General features: G+C 38.3%; 1 protein-coding gene across 1 annotated transcript; it reads right to left on the reverse strand.

Moving 5' to 3' along the window:
- Nucleotides 1-5,283: 5,283 nt before the first annotated feature.
- RECQL (RecQ helicase-like) lies at nt 5,284-21,443 on the reverse strand. Its single transcript, XM_009572890.1, has 14 exons — nt 21,380-21,443; nt 19,590-19,787; nt 17,471-17,650; nt 16,476-16,582; nt 15,315-15,513; nt 13,995-14,161; nt 13,350-13,431; nt 12,133-12,281; nt 11,930-12,047; nt 10,261-10,399; nt 9,328-9,419; nt 6,991-7,210; nt 5,975-6,104; nt 5,284-5,770 (listed from the first exon to the last, which is right to left on the reverse strand). The coding sequence occupies exons 1-14, from the start codon at nt 21,393-21,395 to the stop codon at nt 5,582-5,584; spliced, it is 1,986 nt and encodes a 661-aa protein (XP_009571185.1). The 5' UTR covers nt 21,396-21,443; the 3' UTR covers nt 5,284-5,581.
- Nucleotides 21,444-23,010: the final 1,567 nt, after the last annotated feature.

Raw genomic sequence — 23,010 nt, forward strand, 5'->3', positions numbered from 1 at the left:
CTGAAGATTTTCTTCAGTCCATAGAGATTGCTGAGGAAAGAGATTGTGACTCTCAGTGTAGAACAGCTGCAGTTCAGCTAGCAGGATGCGGTGTCTTATGTTGCAGGTTGGGTTAGGAGTGGGAAGAAAAAGACTTTGTGGCACTTACTGACAAATGCAGAAGGTAGGGCTGAGCAAATAAAACAATGTTGATGCACTTTAAATAACCAATTTCAGAGATTATTGATTATATAACTGTAAGTACTTCTTGATTGGGAAAAGTAGGAATAGAAAAAAGCTTACACTAAGTCCTCCACTGCAAAAGAACTGGTGCTTTGAACGTACCCTGACACTTGCCTGTACTGAAAAACATCAGCTGTTCTGAACTCTTCAAGTACTCCTTTGGGTTCATTTCAACACAAGAAAGTAAGTTTTTACAGTGAGAACAATCGATCACTGGTACAACCTCTGCAGGGCAGTGGTAGAGTCCTTGTCACGGGAGGTTTTCAAGACACAACTGGACAGGGTGCTGATGATCTCACCTAGGCTTCCTTTCCCACCAGAGGTTGGACCAGATCTTTCAAGGTCCCTTCCCCCCTGGGCTGTTCTGTGATTCTGTGTTGTCTGAATGTGGAACAGTGCTAAGCCACATGGTTTGCTCCTTCTTTGGAAAAGAGTATCACTTTCCTCATGTCTACTTCCTGTATGAAAATGAGCCTTCCATTATTGTGAAGCTTTTCCTTTTATATAATTAGTCAAATGTAAATATTAAGATGGCAATAGTGTTCTGGCAACTTCTTGTAGTATGTGTGAGAGGAGGGAGGTCACATGGTTCTAGGTCAAGATCAGTCTCAAAGGAGTTAATAAGGGTAATTTCCTGGTTACTGAATTTTCCCAACAGCACTTTACAGTCATAGAATTAGGGGCTCAATATACATCATCTTCTAGTTTAGAAGAAATTAGAGGGGAAATCCAGAACCCTGAGGGGCAAGGAAAGGACCACACACTCTTATTTGTAACTTCCATGTGGTTCAAAGATTCTTTTTAATAGCATAACCATGACATCTGCATTTCTGAGATTAAGCCCTGCTTAAAGGTTAAGCATAAACAGAACAACAACCCAGCAGCTGTTGCTGCTCAGGAACTGAAAGTGTGGACAGGGCTGCTCTTGAGGCCGTCTCCCTCAACCCAGCTATTTGAGACAAACACAGGTGGAAGTGAAAGCACCAAGTTCTCAGTAGCAGCAAAAGGCCTTATTGGTTACCAAACATGAGGATGTCAGCAGCTCATGTTTTTCCAAACTCATCAAGGTAATGGCTCAAGCATTCTTAGAATCATCTATCCCTTTGCACCTAGTACACTAATGTCTTCCCATGTTCAGTCTCAGGTCCTGACAGGGTTCAACTTCAAATATAATTTTTCTGCCTTACTAGCAAAAAAAAAAGAAAAAGTATCAGTTTCAATCTAATCCCAAACCTCAGAATTAAAATTCTGCCATAATTTTTGAATTATCACATTCCCGCTACTTGTGAAACATCTTAAAAACAACTTCTGTTCTACTCTTACTTTGTAATCCTGAGTGATTTGTATGATCTTTCTTCTCTCACCTATGATAGTTTTGACTAAGCTTGCACTGAACCCATGTATTATGGAGAAACACACTCAGTGTTCACCCAGACAGGTATTTAATTGCCATCAGCCACTCAGCTTTGTGGGATGTGCAAATGCAAGAGCATTTGCAGCAGTAAGCACTGGCTCTCCCTTACCTTGACAGAACCAAGATGTTATGTGACTGGAAACAGCAGGGAGTCAAAAGAGAGAGGCTGCTCTTTAAAATGGTGGAGACACACTACTTTAAGCCACAGGCAAGCAGTGATAGTCTATAGTTGCTCTCTCTTTCCCATTTCCACAAACAACAGGAACATAAGCAAATGAATAGGTGGAGTAGCAAAGTTAAGAGACTAGAATTCAGAAACACCCCAAAGATTAAGTTTAATGTAGCCCACATTTAGGGCTTAAAGTATGCAACTCTCAATGCAGTCATGTTCTAGTGCTTACAGAGCAGAAGAGTATTTCTTAGGACAACCAGATTCACTTCTAATTAGAATACAGATCTGTAGTTGGAATATAAGCCAGTGCAAGACAGGGGAAGGAGGGGAAAAAAGAGGAGAGAGGAGTGTATCTCGAGTGGCATTTTTGCTGTATTTCCCATATAAAGTATAACTTTTAAAAAGGGAACAGCTGAGATCAAAACCTCTACAAGTCAGAAGTAGTGCAATGTTGTAACAATGTCCTATTGAAATTCTTCTCTAAAGTACTCAAATACGCTGTAGTAGGTGTAAGTATTGCAGAAAAGGGCCACATCTCTACTCAAAACTGCAGTAATGGCAATGTCCCCCTGGGCTGGAACAACCACCCCTGGCACCGCAGAGGCTTTGACCCACACACAGCTCCAGAGGAAGGGTGCTGCAGCAGCCTGATGTCTCTCCCTGGGGCTGGCAACAGCAGCCTCACCGGTGCGAGCTGTGCTCTGGTTGCAGTGCCGAGCTGCTGGGTGAAGGAGCTGCAGGAGGAGGTGAGCAGTCTGCCTAGCAGCCAGGAAGAGGAACAGGAGATAGCAGGGTCGTCACAGAGACGCTGCAGAGCTAAGGACCACCCAAGCCCTGTTGCTGCAAAGGAGGGAAAACCTTGAGACTATCCTCACAGGAGCCATGGATGGAGACTCCCACAGGAGGGGAAGCTGGAAACCTCTTGCTTCCAGCAACACAAAAGGGCTCCTTTTCCACCTGCAGCTCTGCCATTGCAGAGTAGGTACAATGCCCTGAGACAGATGAGGATCATGACTCCACCAAGGAATGCATTGATGCCAGCTGAAGCAGAGCCAAGTGTTCACACAATGAAGAAAAGGAAGATGAGAGTTACCAGAAAATCCTTCCTGTGAGGGACAGAAGCCCTCAGTGACTTGGAGACATCGACAGGTTTGTTTCTTGGATAAGAGTTACCAGAGAATCCTTCCTGTGAGGGACAGAAGCCCTCAGTGACTTGGAGACATCGACAGGTTTGTTTCTTACTATATAGTGCCCATATCCCAGATGTTGCTCAGTGATGGTGTGATTCAGAATTTTAAACTTGACAGAGGAGTGAGGAAGACTAGTAGAACCACTGCCTTGGACCTCAGGAGAGCAGATTTCAGCTTGTTCTGGGATTTGCTTGTCAGGATCCCAGGGAGACTGCCCTGGAAGGCAAAGGGGCTCAAGAAGAGCTGCTTGATTTCCAGACCACAACCTCCTCAAAACACAAATAGTCTATTCCTATGTGCAGAAGGTAGAGCAACCCTGGCAGAAGGCCAGCATGGGTGAACAGAGAAGTCCGCAGCTAGCTCAAACACAAAAAGGAGGCAGAAGGTACAAGATATCCAGAACAAATAGAGACATTGCCTGAGCACACAGGGAGCAAGTTAGAAAAGTCAGTGCTCAGCTGGAGGTGGAACAAGCAAAGGATGTGAAAGGCAGTAAGAAGAGCTTCTGTAAGAACCTTAGCAGCAAAAGGAAGGGTAAGGAAAGCATGGTCCCACTGCTCAGAGGCGTAGAGGAGCTAGTGACATAGGACATGGAAAAGACTGAGGTACTCGTGGGTTTTGCCTCATTTTCACTGGTAAGGTTTGCCCTCAGACCTCCCAGGTCCCCAAGCCTACTAACAGTCCATGGGAGTAAAGCAGTAGAGGAAGGTGGAGTTACAGATCACTTAAGCCAATTGGCCATACACAAATCCACAGGACTGGATGGGCGGTGCTGAGGGATGTTGAGGAAGCTAGCCGAGGTCAGTGCAAGACTATCACTTCTGAAAGGACTTGGAGACTGGGGGAGGATCCTGACAACTGGGAAAAGGCAAGTGTCTCACCCATCTGCAAAAAGGAGGGTCTAAGGAGTTACATGCCAGTCAGCTTCACCTCAGCCCCCAGAAAACTTAGGGAGCAAATACTCCTAGAAGACATTTTCAGACACGTGGAGGTGATTGGCAACAGCCAGCTAGATCTACCAGAAGTAAAGCATGCCTGATCAACCAGACTGACTGAGATAACTGCATGTGTGAATAAGGGGTAGCAATGGGTGTTGTATACCTTGACTTTAGCAAGGCTTTTGACATGATCTCTTATAATTTCCTTACAGCTAAAAACATCAGTGAGATATAGACTGGATAAATGTGCAACAAGGTAGGCAGAAAGTTGTCTGGACCACCTGGTTCAAAGAATTGGGATCTGTGGTACGAAGTCCAACTGGTGGCCATTTTCTAGTAGCAACGCTCACAGATCAATACTGGGGCCAATATAATTTAGGGTCTTCACTAGCAATCTGGATACAGGGATGGAGTGTGCTCCAGCCAGTCTGCAGACGATACCAAGGTTGGGAGAGCTGTTGATACACTGAAGAGCAGGGCTGCTATTCAGAGGGACTTAGACAGGCTGGACACATGGGCTGACAGGGACCTCTCAGTTAAAGGCAAAAGCAAAGTCCTGCACCTGGGATGGAGTAACACCATGCAACAGTACAGGCTGGGGCTGGACTGGTTAGAAAGTAGCTTTGCAGAAAAGGACCCAGGTTCCCGGTAGATAACAAGCTGAACATGAATCAGCAGAGTCCCTTTGCAGCACAAACGACATGGTAGACTATAGTAACAAGAATATAACCAGCAGTTTGGAGGAAATGACTCTTCCTGGGTATTCAGCACTTGCGAGATTACAGCTAGAGTGCTGGGTTAAGTTTTGCACTTCCCAGTAAGAGAAACACACTGATACACTGGATTGAGTCTAGCAAAGGGCTACCAAGCTGCCTAGGTGCTCAGAGAGGAGAAGCAGGGGCTTAGAGAGGAGAAACAGAGAACTGGATTTCTTCCAGATTAAAAAAGAAAGCCGGGGGGGAGGCGGAGTGATTGTTGTGATCTTGCTGTTGTCTTCAACTACCTAATGGAAGAGCATAGCAGCAATGGGGCCAGACTCTTTTCAGAAGAGCACAGTGATAGGAGAAGAGGCAACAGACAAGTTGCAACACAGGAGATAACAATTAGCTCTAGGAAATATCCTTTTTTCTTTTTTTTGGTCATGGAGGTGGTCAAATACTGGAACAGGTGCTGAGAGGGGTTGTGGAATCTCCATCCTTGGGGACGGTCAAAACTTAACTGGACACAGCCCTGAGCACCCTGTTCCAGCTGGACCTGGTTTGAGCAGGAGATTGGACTATATGATCTCTGGAAGTCCCTTCCAGCCTTCATCACATGGGTCCTGTAAGTCTTGCGTGATTCTGCAATAGTGTTACTATACACTACGCTTCCAAAAGAGTTAAAAAGGTAACACGGTAATTATTTATATTTTGTAGTCACTGCTGTATCATAAGATATGCAGCAGTTATTTTGATATGAAGCATTTTTCCCTTGACTACTAGACTTTTTGTAGATTTGAGGGTTTTAAAGATACTTGTTTCCCTGTTTTTTTAAATTTAAAAAAATGCACAAAAAAATACCATTACTAAAACACAAACTGAACTTACACACTTCATTGTCCATGGAGAAGCAAACATGATTAGATCCTAAATGTAGTCTGTGAAGCTCAGTCAAGAACCACTGGTTGGTCATCTCCACCTGCCTGAAGCTTAAGCTTCTTTGCTTTTAAGTTAGAACCACAGTTAGGCCGTTTACGTTCCTGTGAATTCTTCACCGCTGAATCTTGGACAGTCTTTGAAATAATCTGAGCATTTTCTCTGCTTCCTTTCAAATTCGAAGATTGAGATGGTTTGTCCTGTAAGTTATAAACAATTCTATTAAAATTCTAACATTGTTTTCCTTCTTTTTCCGTGTTCCCACACAAGAGAAGATAATGAGATCTATTTTAAATCCTGTTGATTGCATTACTATGAAAAATATATTGAGCAGATACCAAACTATTAAAATAAACTATAATGGAAAAGATGTCTACATAGCAAGTCAGCACAGATATAAATACCTTGTAAACATTTTGCTTGTTTGTTGTCCCTTGTATAGTAATGACATGTGCCTCATTTTTCAGCAGACTTGCTTTTGGTCCTATCTTCAGGTAGGATATTGTAGCAAATGCCGTGAAGCTGAAATCTTCCCTGCATAAATTATATCAGTGTTATAAGAGAAGGTTGGAGACAAAGGCTAGACCATGCAGGGGAAAAATGGGACACATTAACCCTTCTGATGGATATTCCAAATAGCAGCTTGATTTTGCTTTATCTATTCAAGTGGATAGTCACTTAATTTAGAGCGAGTCTGGCCAGCACTCAACATAGTTCAGTTTGTGGACCTTTACACACACATGTGTCAATCTGTCGGAATACATGGAGGAAAATGAGGAAGAAAGATGTAATCAATCATCTGCTCACCCTCTTAAGAGTGTAAGAAGTCAGCTGTACAAACAGATGCCAAAAAAATTTAAGACAAAACTAAAGGGATTAAACACTTGATTTGTACATATTCTTGGAACTTCTAAAGCTATATGAAAAGACAAACCACACACCACACAGACAGCCAGGTTACAAGAGAAGCACTGTTGTTATTTTCGCTATGCTTTCTTAAAATTTCTGAGTACCACTTTCCACATTAGCCAGCCTGTCCTGACTTAGACTTCATCTGAGCCACCCCATTTGCTTTGCTTTGCTTCGCCACGGAATGTAAATGAGATGCCATATAAACAGCAGACTTCTCCAAAATGAAGCCTGCTGCAGATTTAAAGGTTCAATCTGAGTACAGAAGACCTCAGCTTTTTAAAATTGCAAGAGAAGCAGCATTTCAAATGTTCCTCCAACTTTTGTTTTAACATTTTGAAGTAGAAATATAGTAATCTTTTGAGGTTTTTTTGAATACATTAAATGCATCTGAAATAAAGGCTAAAAATGAGACTACAGAATGTATCCATTAATATTATACAGAATTAACACGAGATTACAGAAAAATGACTACTAGATGTTAAAAAAAAGTAGTAGTCATCGTACATACTTCAGATACTGCTGCAGCAGTAAATGGGCAATAATTCTCTCCAGTTCCTCTCGAGGGTGCTTTGGTGGAGTAACTTCAGCTACCCTGAATTTTGAGACACCTTTCCCAGACCATGCATCGATTAATTTCAGTGGGGTGAGTTTCTCACTCATGTTTTCAGCTTGCTCAAGTATCTTGATTAGATCCCTGCAGTATCCTGTTATATCCATTTTCTCACATGCTACAAATAAAAATGAAGTAATATTTAAATAGCAAGTTATTTATAGTTATTTAGATAGTGTCCATATATCCATTAGGTGTATACATATATATGCATTTTTATATGTATATCTATAAATACATAAATGTATAACAAATAAAGCTGTAACTTTGTCAAATTAGGATATATTTGTACTCAAACTTACATTTATCTTTCTACTTCATTATTAGAACTCCAATTCTGCCAACATTTTTACATGTATTTAACATTACAAACCACACAAATTATTTCAAAGAAGCATTTACAAAGCATAAAATTTGTAAGGTAGCTACTATGTTACTCTGCAGCTGGATTCCTTTTCCTCACCCATAATATTTATTATGGAAAGAATAGAGAGAAAAAGGAATTGAAGAATATAAGCAAGACATTTCTTCTCTCAAAATGAGACAGAAAAAAACTACTAATTTCATTATACAAGTTAGTTTCATCATGACTAATTATTCCAAGCACTAACACATCCATGTAGTACATAAGGATTGTGCTTCTATTGCATGATCAGATCATGGCATAGAATTACCCCAACTGCCTCCTCCAACAGTATGAATTAAGTACTGAAAAACTAGTACTACTGCTAGGTTTCCTCAGACCTTGCTTATATATCAAAAGGCCCAAAGCAGTAAACAAGATATATTTCAACTATACTTCATCACATGGCTCTTGTAAGTCTTGGGTACAAGGAAGCTCCATACTCTTCTCAACCTCTGATCCCAGTATAAATTTCAACTAAGCCCTATTCCCAATTAGAAGATAACAAGACATTGTTACTTGCATGATTTTTGCAAAACAGTTTCATTATATAGATACAACTGACTGTATAAAGAAAAAAAAAAAGGTTAAATATCTTTGTTTTGTATACTTTATCCCTCCCAAAAAAGTACAGGGAAATAAAGTCTAGTTATGAGAACAGTTTTGAATACAGAGCTGTCCCTAAGTTTTTCAAGTGCTGATCACTACATTATCCAAATGCTTCGCAACAGATATGAGGTATGAGGAGACGGTATTTTCCACGTTACAAGAATCCACCTGTTACTCAAAGAAATGTAAGGTGGTTTTGTGTGTCCAAGAGAGATGCCCATGACCAATTTTTTCTCAGCACTCTTTTCAGAGCTTTCTAGCTTTGTATGGGATTTCCTATGTCTAAACCACAGCTCTCACTTTGTGAGTGCAGCAAGAGATACTTTGTGCATCTTCAGAGACTTATGGCTTTCTGGATGGGTACCAAAAATGACAGTTAAAGCAGACAATGATCACGCATGAAAGTGTAGTTTAAGCTAGCTACCCAACACTGCCCAGGATGTTTGTAGGCAAAGCAGCAAAAGAACTTACGTTCCAGGACCGCGTTCTTCTGAAACCTTTACCATGCAGCAGGTCTTGTTTCAGCTCGTCTCCCAAGTTCCCTCTACGTCTGGCCCATATGCCTTCCCTCTTATGATCCCAACTTTCTTCCAAAGGAAGAGCACACACTAGACTGACGTTGTGCTGTTAGAGCTAACACATGGCAAAATCCCGAATTAGTGTGCTCAGTTGTTCTGCACAACTGTCATGCACAGTCCTGACACAGGTAGGTCTCATGAGCATGCATCACTGAAATTCTCAAGAGATTTTACCAGGCAAGTTGCAAAAGGACACGTGCAAACTGTGTCTTCTCAGAGCCTAAGTGTGAACAGTTTGGCATGCAGAGAGCAAGAGGCTCCTTCTCAAAATAAAGCTTTCGCACCTAAAAAAAATTCCTGAAACAAAACCCACCACATACTAGAATCTTTTTAAAACAGGTTAAGGCAATCTCCCCCTTGCACCAGCTTCACTTTTGGGAACAGGTGAACAGCTGAGCCTGAAAGATACCAAAGTGTTTGGCCTCAGGCAAAAAGCCAAGCCAGGAAATACCCTGCTAAACACCCTGAATTTGGCAACACTAAGCCACCAAAACCTTATGTTCATAACAAAAGTTGAACCTTGGAAACAGGCAGTATTACGAGCACACTTTACAGAAGTTGCTCACAGTTTGTCTAAACTAGGTATTTCTCTAAGTCAACCTTCTCCATGTTCTCTGTCTTTGGTTATAAAAACAATTTACTTACAGTTCTCTCTACAGCAGTTATCACACATTCTGTTGCAATTTGCAGAATCCCATACTTCATCAAAATGCTGGGCTATGAGGACCCGGCGACACCTGAAAGAACAGAGAGCAAAGAGGGACTACAGAACATAAATGTATACACCTGTGTCATAAATGATGAAAGTGGCAAAAAGAAGGTCCCCTGGGTCAGCTCGTATCTCAAAACAAGCATGAGGAATTATCTCAGGAAAAATCAGAAAACAAACACTGCAATGCAGTATTCCCTGTCAGTTACACTAATAGGAGTAACTCGTAGCTTTCAGCAATACTAAACACTGCTGTAGGGACAGTTTGATTAAAGCAGAAAAGTAAGTATAATCTACAATTCCAATAGAATGAAAAACCGTAAGAATATGAACTAATTCTTAGACTGAGGCCAACAAAGGCTATACCGAACGCACGAGTTGTCCACAACATAGATACAAGTGTTTTCCATGAAGTATTCAACACAGCTCAGTGCAGCAGATGAAGCATTAAACACATGCAGATTCCTGTATGGCCATGAAACACTGGTACCTTAGAGTAAAAAACAAAGCATTCCAGTATTTGCTCTGAATGGGATTTGAAATCCAAACACTGTTTGTTGACAGATATTTTATCTCAACATGACTGCTTCCAGAACTTTACCCTGAAGCTGGCAAGCAACACACCAACATTCAGTTACATGCAAGAGTACACATACTGAGCAGCCAAACCACAAACTCCAAACTCAAGACTCTGTTACAATGGTAGTGTTTCTATAGTGTGGTGGGGTTTTTTTGTTTTGTTGTTGTTGTGTTATTGTTTTTTTTTTCCAGTGCTTTTTTTTAAAATACCCTCTAAAAAAAAAAAAACCAACAACGAAAGTAGCCTAACTATTTAAAAACTAAGCAACCAAGCCACCACAGTAACTTACTTGTTCATACTCTGGCAGTAAGACACCATATCATACAGCTTCTCTTGCCCTACATTTTCCATCACTACCATTGAGCTGATTCTGAATATATCTCCAAAACCGTAATACAAAATGCAGTCAGCTTTTTGGTCATCTCTACCTGCAATGCATTAAAACAACAACAAAAAAAAATTAGACTTGAAACTTTAGAAGAAATTTACTTTAAGTATAGCATTTTCTGTTACAAATTCCACTCTTATCTGCATGGGCTTCTGTAGCCCCTATATAAAGAGTGCATGACTGTAGCAGACAATCAAGCATAACATATCAGCCAATAGAACATAGCATGATACAAACTAGAAACAAAATAGAACAGTCTTCTGCAACTACAGAATCAAGCAAACTGAAAATACTACACAACGAAGATTTTTACTCTTTAACAACCACAACAAAATATTAATGTCATACAGAAAGTCAGGGAAATCACCATTTTCTCACCCTAGGAAAATCCTAGCCAAATACATCTTGAAGCCTAGAGAGAATTAGGTATGATTCAACAAAATATTCCATTTAAAACCAACTGTGTCTTCTTCAGCTGAACTTAGATCATCTCTTCCTTCCCATTGCTCACCCCTCCCAATGATGTGCTGATGGGTGCCCCCCGGCTGTTTACAAGATCCAGAGAGCAGAAAAGATCTAAAAAACCTAAACTTTTAAAAAGTTTAACACGTAACAGAAAGGAACTACTTCACTCGGATGGGCAGTCAAGGGGAAAAAGGAAGGTTTCATAAGCTAAGTAATATGTTTGGGCAAATGAGTAGCAGTGCTTAATTAATCCCACCCCACCCCACCCCGAAGAATCTCATTTAAATCGAGTTATGAAAAAGAAACACACAAAAGCTTGCTCTAATCACCTCAAGTTGATAAACATTGTGAAACAACTATTTCAGCACCTATACAGCCCTTGTCTCTCTAGCCTAAGCAGATGCAAACTCCCACAAACTTTGATGACTGTTGTATTTCTTAGGCCAGCATTAAGGCCAATTTCTACAAGCATAGTTAAAATCTCAACCAATTGCCCCTCAGGGTCCTTAAAAAGCTTTCCTCCACACAGATTCAAATCTGTCTTTGAAAAAGTAATAACGTACAAGGTCAAAAAAACCAAACCAAACCACCACAAAACCTTTTTTTAGCCATAACAGCTATTTAGTGCTGCTACACATTGATCAATCCTTGAAATTCCCTGCTCCAGATCCTATTTGTATTTCTTTGTCCACTGAAATTCATACAGAGATAAGATATCATCTAGACACAATCTGAACAAATCAGGCATCCCAGTTGCTATGCAAAGAAAAAAAAAAATACTTTCTGTAACATACATTTGATCAGTCAATGTCATGTTATGACATCATTCTGGTAAGCCATGGATGTCACAAAAATCAAGTAATTAAAAAAATGCTGAGTAAAGGGCTAGGTACTTAGTTATTCTTTGCTACGCTGCAGTAGAGAGGCCTGAGATCATGAACGTAGTTTATATTTGCTTTAAAGCCTCTTTACAGAGGCAGAGTGGCATTATACACTTTGGAACCTGTCTCAAAGACACTTTGCACAAATGCCTGAAATGGAAGTACAGTTTTATTGGTTTAACGGATGTAAATGGCTACTTTGCAAAAGCCATTTCCCACAATACCTGCACGTCCACTCTCTTGGTAGTAGTTCTCCATGGATTTGCTCATAGAATGATGAATTACAAACCTCACATCAGGTTTATCAATTCCCATGCCAAAAGCAACAGTCGCCACTACAACCTGAAATAAGATTAAGAAACCATCAAGGTACCAAACCACAATTTGCTCAAATGAGACATAAGTCTGTGAAAAGTATCCACTTAACCTGGATTTGATTTGCTGCCCATCCTTTATGAACTTTGGTCTTATATTTAGCATCCATGTTTGCATGGTAAGTCCCTGCCTTGATTCCCAGTTTCTGCAAACTCACAGTAACTTGTTCAGAATCCTTCTGAGAAAAACAGTAAACGATTCCTGCACAAAAGTGAAAGATGACTTATTGTAATGTCTTTAAAAAAAACCAAACAATCCCAATTCTTAAAAACAACTTTGAAAAAAAAAAAAAAAACAGTAAACAATCTTTGTGGCTATTCAGTCTGCAGTATCAGTAGCCATGAATGGAACTTCAATTATCAGCTTTGACTTATAGGCTAAAGAGAAAATACAGGTGCAAATCCACATAATCTTGGAAGTATTCTATTAATGTTCAAGGAGGACTATGGTTATTAATGCTTATGTAAAGGAGTGCTGTTCCTTATGACATCTATGACATCTCACCTGAGGTTTCAGATAAATCTGCTTTTTGTCATTAGTCAGTCTGGGCTTAGTCAAGGATTACGCACAAAGCCATGCAATTTGTGATCATCTTAGCACAGTTTGTACTCAGGGAGCTGCTCATCACAGCGACACAGTTCCACAGCAGAGACAGGGACAGACTGCTGCTCCAGAAAATTGGGTTCTGTTGCCTTTGTAATATGGCTCTCCTCTTTTTTTGCACTACATAATTTATTGACTACACAAAGTCCAACTTTTACAGTTCTGCTTTCATTACAAAAGCGCAATTCACCCCACCACATACCCATTCTGTGCATTGAATAATACATAAATCTTATGATCAAATATGAAAAAGAAGTGTTAAAGATGGTAAGTATCCTCACACATAGATACTAAATAACATATGCATGATTTAAAAACATACGCATAACTTTTTTTGAACCTTGTTTTTACAATCTTAAAAATTGCTGTTATTCTTATCTATGTAAAAATTTTTTTACATACATCAACATTATATTTCAATACTTCAGAAGATATAAGTAAACTATAAAGTCATTTAAAAACTAATGAATGAAAAAAGTAATTATTCAAGGTACAGATCTTATTAAATTTCATTTCTTTTAATGCTGGCTGTTTAATGTATGGTGAAGGTATAATGTCTCTACACGTTTCAGGATCACTTGAAAAAATCCCTGTAATGCTTAAGACTATAAAAAATAACATGCTTTTTTTTTTTTTTCCTCTTTTTTTATTTTTTACACTTTTTACCTGAGAGTCCTTTGTATCTTCCATTAATGATCTTAACTATGTCCTCAATGAAATCTTCATTATTTGAAGGTTTATGCCGAACCTCAAAAATATAACATACACATGCCAGAGTTTTTCAAGCGGGCACACATTCTGTCAAACAATCCTATTATTCTACTTCTTCCAGTACAATAAACACAACTATTCTGCCATTTAACCAAAATTATTATATTCTCTTTGTGTACAGTCAGATTACACCTCAGAAGTCCATATTAAAAAAAACAAAATCACAAGTTTTCCCATGAAGAACAATAACAGAACCTATGGCCAAACTGAAAATACAGTACCACACAATAATTCACAGCTTTTTGTAATCATGTGACATATTTTCCAACAGGTTGTAGCAGTCTGAGCCTGCTACCTACCTCTCCCCCATGCACAGTCCTATCTGCTAAGCCTTGCTCACAAAGACAGAGCAGCCCAAGTTCCTCTGCAGATGACAGCAAGTTCAGCAAGATGAAGCCATGAAAGAATACCGTCATTCAGCTGAAAAGCTGTTTTTTATTAAAACTTATAATTGAAAATCTGTTCTAAAATTAATCAACTGTAACTTACAGAAGTTAAAATGACTGCAATGCAGTCAAACAAACAGGTAATAAGACATACCTCATAGTAAAGATTGGGCCGGTTGAAAGAAGCAGTAAAGGTAATACACTTCTGAACATGCAAAATTTTCTGAGCATCCTTTAAAACATGATTTGTAGCAGTTGCTGTCAATCCAATCAAGGGAGCATTGGGAAACTGTCTTTTCAAGATACCAAGAGACTTGTAGTCTAAGCAGGAAAACAAAAAGGGGAAAGAAAGAGATTTCTCATACCACAGATCCAAAGTTAAAAAAGATATTCATGTAGATAGCATTCAATGGGATAATACTGCAATAAATCAATTTACCGCTGATTTACCATTACTGATCAATTTACCACAGAACTAATTTATACATCCAAATGAAGTAATAAGAAGGTTGCACTTATCAAAATAGATGCTTTCTCTTCTAATTGAATTTTACAGAAGCAGCCACAATTCAGAAGGCAAAACATATTGAAATAGAAGTCTTAAAGTTAGAAAAATGTAAGTGGCATCGCACTAACCAACACTGAAGTTATTTTGTATTGTTTTTACAAACAGCTTTTCAGTAAACACAGCTTTGCTAATAAACAAGCAATGTAGAATTAGGATACATAGGCCAGAAGGAAAGATTTTAAAGGCTCAGTGCTGACAATCACTTCCTGCCTTAGAACAGCAATGCAACCAGAGCTACACATTCAAATTCCACATTGCCTGTTTAACTGGCATGGCTTTTTGCTCCACCACTTTTTAACAAAACTGCAAAGGTTGACTTATAGTTACTATTGCTTCAAATAAGATTTTCTTTCAAAGGCAAAGAAACAGTAACCATTAAGTAACAGTCTTCTACAACTGACAAGGTAGGAAACAGATTGAAGCACACTTTCTTTCCCTGCAAGTCAAGTGCATTTGTTTCAACTTGCTTTAAAAGTGATTAAAATATAGCTCATCAATTTACAAAATGCTCTACCTCTGTCACCCAGAACAGTAGGAAGCGGTGTACAGAGTGACACTTTTTCATGTACCAGTAGATTAAAGATGGCTGTATTGTCCATATTAAAGATGGCTGCCAAAAACTTTCATTCCGTTAAGCTCCAATTAAAGTAAATTGAACTAGGAGTTTTTCAGAATACTGACAGCAAAATCTACATTGAAATCGCGCCCATTTGCATGAACTTAGCTCCTGGACAAGGATATAGTAATTTCTGAATTAAATGTACAGTCCTTGAGCTAACACAGGTACTTGCCATACACTAAGTATTTACTTAAAACATGAAGAAAGCAACTGGCTTTATTTCAGGCCTAACTCTTTACTTATTGATGCCTGAATAACACTGCAAACTGGCTTTCTAATGAGCATACCAGGCCTGAAGTCATGGCCCCATTGACTACAGCAATGGACCTCATCTACAGCAATGCGAGCGAGACACCCTGCTTGATAAGCTTTCTCTAGCTTTGACATGAACATTTTGCTTTTTGCAATCTTCTCCGGGGTCACATAAATGAGCTTCAGTTGTGAACTTCTGTCTAGCATTTCGGTATGAACCCATTTCACATGCTCCTGTTAAAAACAAAAGGAGAAATCAGAGGCTTACAAACCAGGACAACACACTGAAGTTGCTTAGTGCTAAGATTCTTAAGAGGTTATTAACAATACATAAGAGGTAATTAACAGAGACTGATAAACTGTTACATAGTATTTACCACTACTATAAATCTTTGCAGAAGATCATCATATATAAAATGCTCATTTTAATACTTGGAAAATCTGTCACAGAACTTTGAAAAAGCAAACTATTGAATATTTGTCTTTGCTTCATCACGTGGTATCGGTATTTTCCCAATAATGTACCAAACATGCCTGTGGTACTACAAGTGTAAAATAATTTCTTAGACACAATTGTAGTCTTTATTACTGAGTTTTCAAAGCGCTCTACCTCAAAGCAGGCTCCAAGTTTGGCACATTGCATCAAGCCACTAACCTATCAAATCCAGTGTCATGTGCAAGTTAATGACCATGGCCTTCTGGTAGTCAGGAAAATATATTTCACTGTAAAAAGCAATTGACTAATAACAGCCTGGGAAACAAGTTCCTTCTTGGCCTTTGGATCAAACAGCTTACCATCCTAAAATAAGATAAATAATTATATGTAAAAGCCTGCACTGCTCAACACGTTACTAGTGGACAAAAATCACCTACTCCAATCTTCTTTTAAGTCTAGAAACCGAGTAGAAATCTACAACACACACCAGCCAAAGGTACTTCACATCCTCTAAATAGCCCCATGAAATCTATTTATTCCAGGAAAAGTGTTGATTTACATGTGTTCTTGTCATTAAAACAAGAACGGAAGATACTTATTCATGCTATCCATATCATAGCACGTAGCTGGGAAGATACTGCTAATAGAATGGCATTAGCTGATAAAACTGTGCCATTCATTCAGTATTCATAAATAACATACACAGAGGCAAGATGCCGGCACACCACAAAACCCCTGAAGACTTGGCAGTTAAACATACCTTACTGCTTGAGGCGTTTAATAAAGTTGCAGAAATACCAAGCTGTTCCAAAACCATGAGCTGATCTTCCATAAGTGATATCAAAGGACATATCACAAGCGTGAAACCTGAAATAATCAATCATTGTGCAACCTGAACAGTTCAGATGTCACAAATATCTCCTCTAATACTTTTTACTAATGCATCAGCCCTGTTCTGAAGGAACTGCCAAACATGAGCTTAAGCTTCATACACAGTAGCAGATTCCCCTCCTAGATAGCTGATAAATGAGTGCTAGGTCACATAGGGATACTTCTGATCAACTGCCTGTGACATGCACCTTCTTTTAGAATCTAGATCACAAACAACTTCGCTGCAATAAACAGAGTATAAAAAGTAATATACAAAACAAAGGAAGTTGGATTCACATCTGTGTCGTGAGGTGCTAATTTACCACACAACGAAGCAATGCTAGGTATTGGTAAATTCAGTCTTTGTAAATAAGTAAACTTCCATGCAGTTGGATGGGTTATTTTTAAAAAAAAGCTTAAAAACTAGAACTGGATACTTATTTTTAAAACTTAATATGCAAAGTCTCTCCCAAATAATCTGAAGCTAAAACTTTAGAGTGGAACAGACAAATAACAGATATCCATACTTCAATAATTTATAGTCTGTATATTGAATTAAAAGCGAAAGAAAAAAAATTGTGACAGACTTTTAAAAAGTTCTTTCAGTGTTTAATAACGTAACGTATTGAGAGGAACTAGATAAATTATTTAAATCTAAATCACATCTACAAGGCACATCTATTTTAAAGCTGCTATTGCTCCTTCAGAGAAAATAAAGTAAGAGAGCAAAGCAAATATTTCTAGCAAACTGTTCTCTCATATCTTTGCTCCTTTTTCCCCATACTGTGATATTAGACACCAATATAATGTTCACTTTCCAAATAACTATAAAAGGGAGAAAATAAATCCAATTGTTTATACATGACCTTTTCTTCCCTTACATACCATCAGAACAGACAGCTGGTAACTGATAGCAAAGGCTCTTTCCGCCACCTGTAGGCATGACAAGAAATATATCCTTTCCTGCCATTGCTGCATTTACTGTTTCAAGTTGCAAGGACCTAAACTTCTGGAGTTTAAACTTGCTCTGCAGTGCAGTTTTTATCTTCTCATACCATGGAAAATCTGTTAAGGGAAAAAAACCAAACACGTTTCATAACGAAGTTTGTTAAAATATAAGAAGGAAGGGAAATTTACATATACAATAACTAAATCTGGAAGCAACACAATTTTAGATCTGGTAAAGTGTTCTAAGATTCAATAAGACACAAAAAGCTATACACAACCTGACTCTCTATAAACTAATTGCTAAGGTGGACCTTTGAAAACCTTATGAAATGTAAACACAATCCACCTCCAGACTAAAGGCTCTCATTGCCCATAAATGTGAACTAATGCTAAAAACTCACAGGCAGATGAAGAACTTCAAAGTGCTAATGATCAAGTTAACTGATTAGTCCAAAATTAAATGGAAATGAGAGCCCACCCTGAAAATAAATAAAACCAGACACTGAGCCCTACAACAGTCTCACTACTGAGTTGCCCAAATGCTTCCCTCCTACAAATGCAATTATTACAAACAGTATAATGAAGGCAGGGCTACCATTTTTTCCATATATTCCAGAGATAATAAGCATTTATTAAAAAAAAAAAAAGGGGGGGGGGGGGAGTTTTATCTTCCCCAAAATAATCACCCCAACATGCTTTTTTTTAGTTTTTTGTCTTCTTCAATAAAGAGCTAAAGACTACATCATTTAAAGAGGTAATGCTGTAAAAACTTAAATTTCAGATGCATCAGGAAGCATATTAACCATTTTTGTATTATTAAAATTAAAATGCAGAAAAACTGTGGGAACTCCAGGGTACACCACATGCAATGCAAGAATTAACTTTGGGACTTGAGGTAACATTGCTTCCTAATTTACAGAGATCACAGCCAAGATCCAAGGCTCTCTGAAACCAAGAAAAGACTCCCACTGACTTCAGTGAGCTTTGTACTGGGACCAAATTTAGCTACTGTACTTATTCAACATGTATACCACATCTGATTGCAAAGATGTTAGTTTTCAAAGCATAGGAGGAGAGAATTAGGCACAAAGTCACACAAAACAAATTGATTTGTTCAATAGCATCAACTTGCAGTTATAAAGTATCAGTATTCTTACATATGCATAAAACTTTTCTCAAACACAGACAAATACAGATTAGACTACAAAATTAATTTCATTTTTTAAAAAGCCAAAACCAAGAATACATACAATAGATACAAGCAGAAACTAACAATGCATTTCAAAATTGCAAGTGAAGTAAAAGAGGAGGGGAAAAAAAAAATAGTAAAGACATCGGAATTGAATTTGGCTAGGCATAACATGGTCAAGACCCACCAGCTATCCAGGACTTCAGTTACTGCTTAACTTCAAAAACAGCACTTCCAAAAGAACAGCAGCCCTCACACCACCATGGGGCACTCACCACTTGGACTAACTCTACCATACTAATGTATTCTATGTTATTTTTGGCAGTCAGCATCCATCTTATTTGCATAATTTGGTAAGACAGTGAGACTACATAACCCATGGCAGACACAACCAACGTCCTACTCACTCAAGCAAGAAGAAACACAACACAGCAAGAAGTAACTTTGAGAGTGCAAGACTTTTATTATCAAATCCTGAAAAGATCCAGAGTAATTATTTTTAGAACATAAATAAACAGGGAATATAGGCATTGCAATATATCCAGATTTACTCTGGATTTATCAAATCAAATCAAGTGGTCACTTTGCAACAAGAAAAGAATAAAAGTAGTTATAACAGGCCATTCTTGTGATAATTCTGCCCAGAAGAACTCAGATTAGTATTTAGGAATATCCAGGGAGTTAAGTACAAACATTACCCTATATAACTAAGATGGCAGGTCACCCAGCTGAACAAAATGAAATAGGACAATATCATTATCCAAACAAAACTCTGCATGAACACACTTTTCCCCTACTGAATTAGTTTACTTCTGTGTTAGAATATTTAAATGATGTGTTAGAATATTTGAATTTGACTCTGCAAACCTTTTTTCTTCCATGCCTCGGCTGAGGTTTCGGTGTCTCTACTTCCACCTGCCTCCAAGTCTCCTGAGGACTGCTTTATCAGGCTCTTTACCCTCATCTTCTTTTGAATGAGTTCCTGCTGTTTATCCACAAGCTCCTGAATCTGCATCTCCACTGCCTGCAGCTCATTTTCAATGGAAACCAGTACCTCCTCTAGCACTGAAGAGAAAAGCAAGGTGAAGGCAGACTAGAGAATACAACATGCTAATTCCAGTTTTAAAGGATATTGTATTTCATTTGCTGATTGAGAACAACCAAAATTAAACACAAACCAAAAGCATCTAGAGAAACACACAGCCTGACAGGCCCACTGATAAGATTATAGCATCTAATATTGTATATGCCATGTAAAAATACTTAGCAAGGCTTAACAACATATTTCCTATATTAGTAGGTCATATATACACAGGTATACTGTAAGTTGTCATCTCTGATACGGTGTACGAGAGATATGCAACACTACCATTGCCTGTGTTGATTAATAGAGAAAAAAATGTATCACAATCCAGTGTCTCAAAAGTGGTGCCTCTCCAGAGAAACACTTGAAATTATTTTCTTTTCTGCAGATACATGTTAAGCAGTGAAAAGCATTATTGCATCTGCCCTGATATTAACGCTGCTGTTACAATGAAGACAGCACTCCAGCCAATTCCAAGGTGAGCACAACATTAGATCATTTTTAATAGAAAGCATTTACATGTGAGAAGCAACATTAATCTCAGTAAGTAAAGGTCGTCTGAAGATGGAAATAGGGTCATTAGCAAAAAGCTACATTTCATGCACCCAGATCTCTGTTCTATGCAGAACCAGAGGATCTGCTGAACGTCCAGGCTTGAACACAGAGGACAAAAGCTTTTGCGAACACAAGACATTCTTCAGATCTGAAAAAGCTGAAGCAAATACTCCCCAAAAGCTTGGGTTACGTAAGTGAATCTTTGGCAGGAATTTGCCTCTTTACATCCTCATATGCATCTGTGTGAATTACAGATTGTGTTCTAGAATCCAATCCCCAGGGTTTAAAAGAATAATTAATACATACCACAGCATGCCAAGCATGTATCAATATTTCAGAGCCAGGTCAGAAAAGCATAAGAAGAAATGTCTTACTCCCCCCCGGCCCCGCAAAATAAGAGAATTTGGTCCAAGCATAGCAGATCTGATAATCTGCTTATGGAAGCAAAAATGTATGATATGGAAAAAGATATCCTCATTACAAATGGCACAAAATGGGGACATATGTCTTCCTAAATGTCCACTGTTAAAAAAAACAGCAGGAAAGAAAGTATCTTAAAATATGAAGCATATTTTCAAAATATTGAAAACCAAGTAATTTTCTTGACAAACCTGCTTTTGTTTTAGTTTTTATCTAAGAAACAAAAAGTCATCTAGTAAAAGAACTTTTTCTTCAAATCTGAAGTACAATAACAGACCCCACAAACTCTTTTCTGCATACATTAAATTCATATAAATAACAATCAATAACATCAGGTGAATATGAAGCATATTTTCAAAATATTGAAAACCAAGTAATTTTCTTGACAAACCTGCTTTTGTTTTAGTTTTTATCTAAGAAACAAAAAGTCATCTAGTAAAAGAACTTTTTCTTCAAATCTGAAGTACAATAACAGACCCCACAAACTCTTTTCTGCATACATTAAATTCATATAAATAACAATCAATAACATCAGGTGATTTTGTCTGTTAGCTAAAAGATAGCAAAATGAACATATTGAATACTAATTTTGGATTACCTGCAACAGCTGTCATCTTTGGAGATTAGAGAATATTATCCTCAGGAGACCTTACTTAACCAAGCAACTGTCACAAAGAATAAAATAAAATAAATTAAAAAAAAAAAAGAAAAATTATTTCATGAGTAATCCTTCTAAACTCAGAACAAATTTACTACAAGAGATTCTTCATTAATATAGGAAGTGTTAATATAACAGTTTAACTACTGGTTCATTTAATCAGCCTACAGAAATACGCCCAACTAGATGACAACACACTTTTTCCCTTCTGCAAAAGGGACAGATACCAATTCACAACCAATTCCTAAGGCTATAGCTCGCCAGCCTCCTAAATGAAACCAAGTGAATTTTGACCAAGTCATAAATTTTCTGCGAGAGGAATGGTCTAATATAGACCAGTCATTCACCTACCTTCGACCTATTTTTTTCTTTTTTGTCTCTTCAAAGACTATTTTACAGAAAAGTCTGAACAATTTATATTGTGCCTCTTAGAAAAGCAGCTACCATAACACCTAAAGGATCTTCTAGGAGAAAGTAGAAAGGTAGTTTGGTTCAGAGAAGGGGGACTCGTTTTGATTAGATCATCAGTGAGATGAACTTAGAATTCTATTTATCGGCTAATTTTTTGAACGACATTCTTTGTCATATTATACGCTAACAATACAAAACTCAAGAAACTTGATATTCTCTCACTCTTGTTGAATTCTGAACTATTTACTATATACACGGGAGCCAAAACTGATGGAAGGTGCAAGGGAACAAATTCAGCAGACCCTCACTATAAACTGATTCTACCATAACAAATATTTTACTGCGTTCCTACAAATGGGGGGAAAATATACATAAAAAAGAATGTGTGAATAAAACACTGACTTTGCCAGAAAAGGTTATAATTAAAAGTAAGTTAAAGGCCCACACTTCAGGAAGAAGTTGATTATTGTGTAAGATAACTCAGCAGTGTCCAGGTCATCCACAAGACGTAGCTCAGCATACCTTGTAATTAACTCTATACCACCACTGCTAACAAAGACCCCCAATTACCATTTGGCTCCTCAAAAATGCAGCTCCCAAGAAGTTCATCCTAAAGATGAACTCATAGCTTATAAACCACAGTGGACAAAAGGCAAGTGGAAGCACCTTGCCCATCAGGCAGTCTTACCCCACTGTAAAAACAGCTGAATTCCTGTGAATTCATCCCATTACAGCCTTTTCTAAACAGTCCACCAGTGGGGAAAAAGTGGCCTCTAAGCAGATACACGCTGGCCATGTCCTAAAGCAGACAGGTTAGTAACCAGACTCACTTTCCACCCTGCACAGATTTAAATCAGTGTCCCAGCACTGGAAGCTTTCTTACGCCACCTGCCATCCAGCCTCCAAATTAAATCTCTTCAGTCCTAAGTCTAATAAGTGATGTTAATAGAGCATTATCAAACCAAGAACCCTTAAATTAGGGAATAAAACCAATAATAACTGCACAAGCAAGATGTGTCATCTTAGCAGTAATAAAAATCCCCCATCCAGCATAAAACCCTGAAAGCCACCTTAAAAAAAACTCATTAAGAGAGAAAAAAAAAGCCAAACCCATAGCTGGGAGATATATTTACCCCGGCCGTTTCAGCATCCGTCACCCG

This window comes from Fulmarus glacialis, unplaced genomic scaffold (assembly GCF_000690835.1).
Source record: "Fulmarus glacialis isolate BGI_N327 unplaced genomic scaffold, ASM69083v1 scaffold10022, whole genome shotgun sequence".
Lineage (NCBI taxonomy): Eukaryota > Metazoa > Chordata > Aves > Procellariiformes > Procellariidae > Fulmarus > Fulmarus glacialis.

What these genes read in the sequence shown, in the direction of transcription:
- RECQL (XM_009572890.1), bottom strand. An exon ending in CGAGGCATGGAAGAAAAAAG is followed by an intron (nt 17,651 to 19,589) that starts GTTTGCAGAGTC and finishes TTCCCTTAACAG; the next exon opens with ATTTTCCATGGTATGAGAAG. An exon ending in GGGCCATGACTTCAGGCCTG is followed by an intron (nt 14,162 to 15,314) that starts GTATGCTCATTA and finishes TTTCCTGCTTAG; the next exon opens with ACTACAAGTCTCTTGGTATC.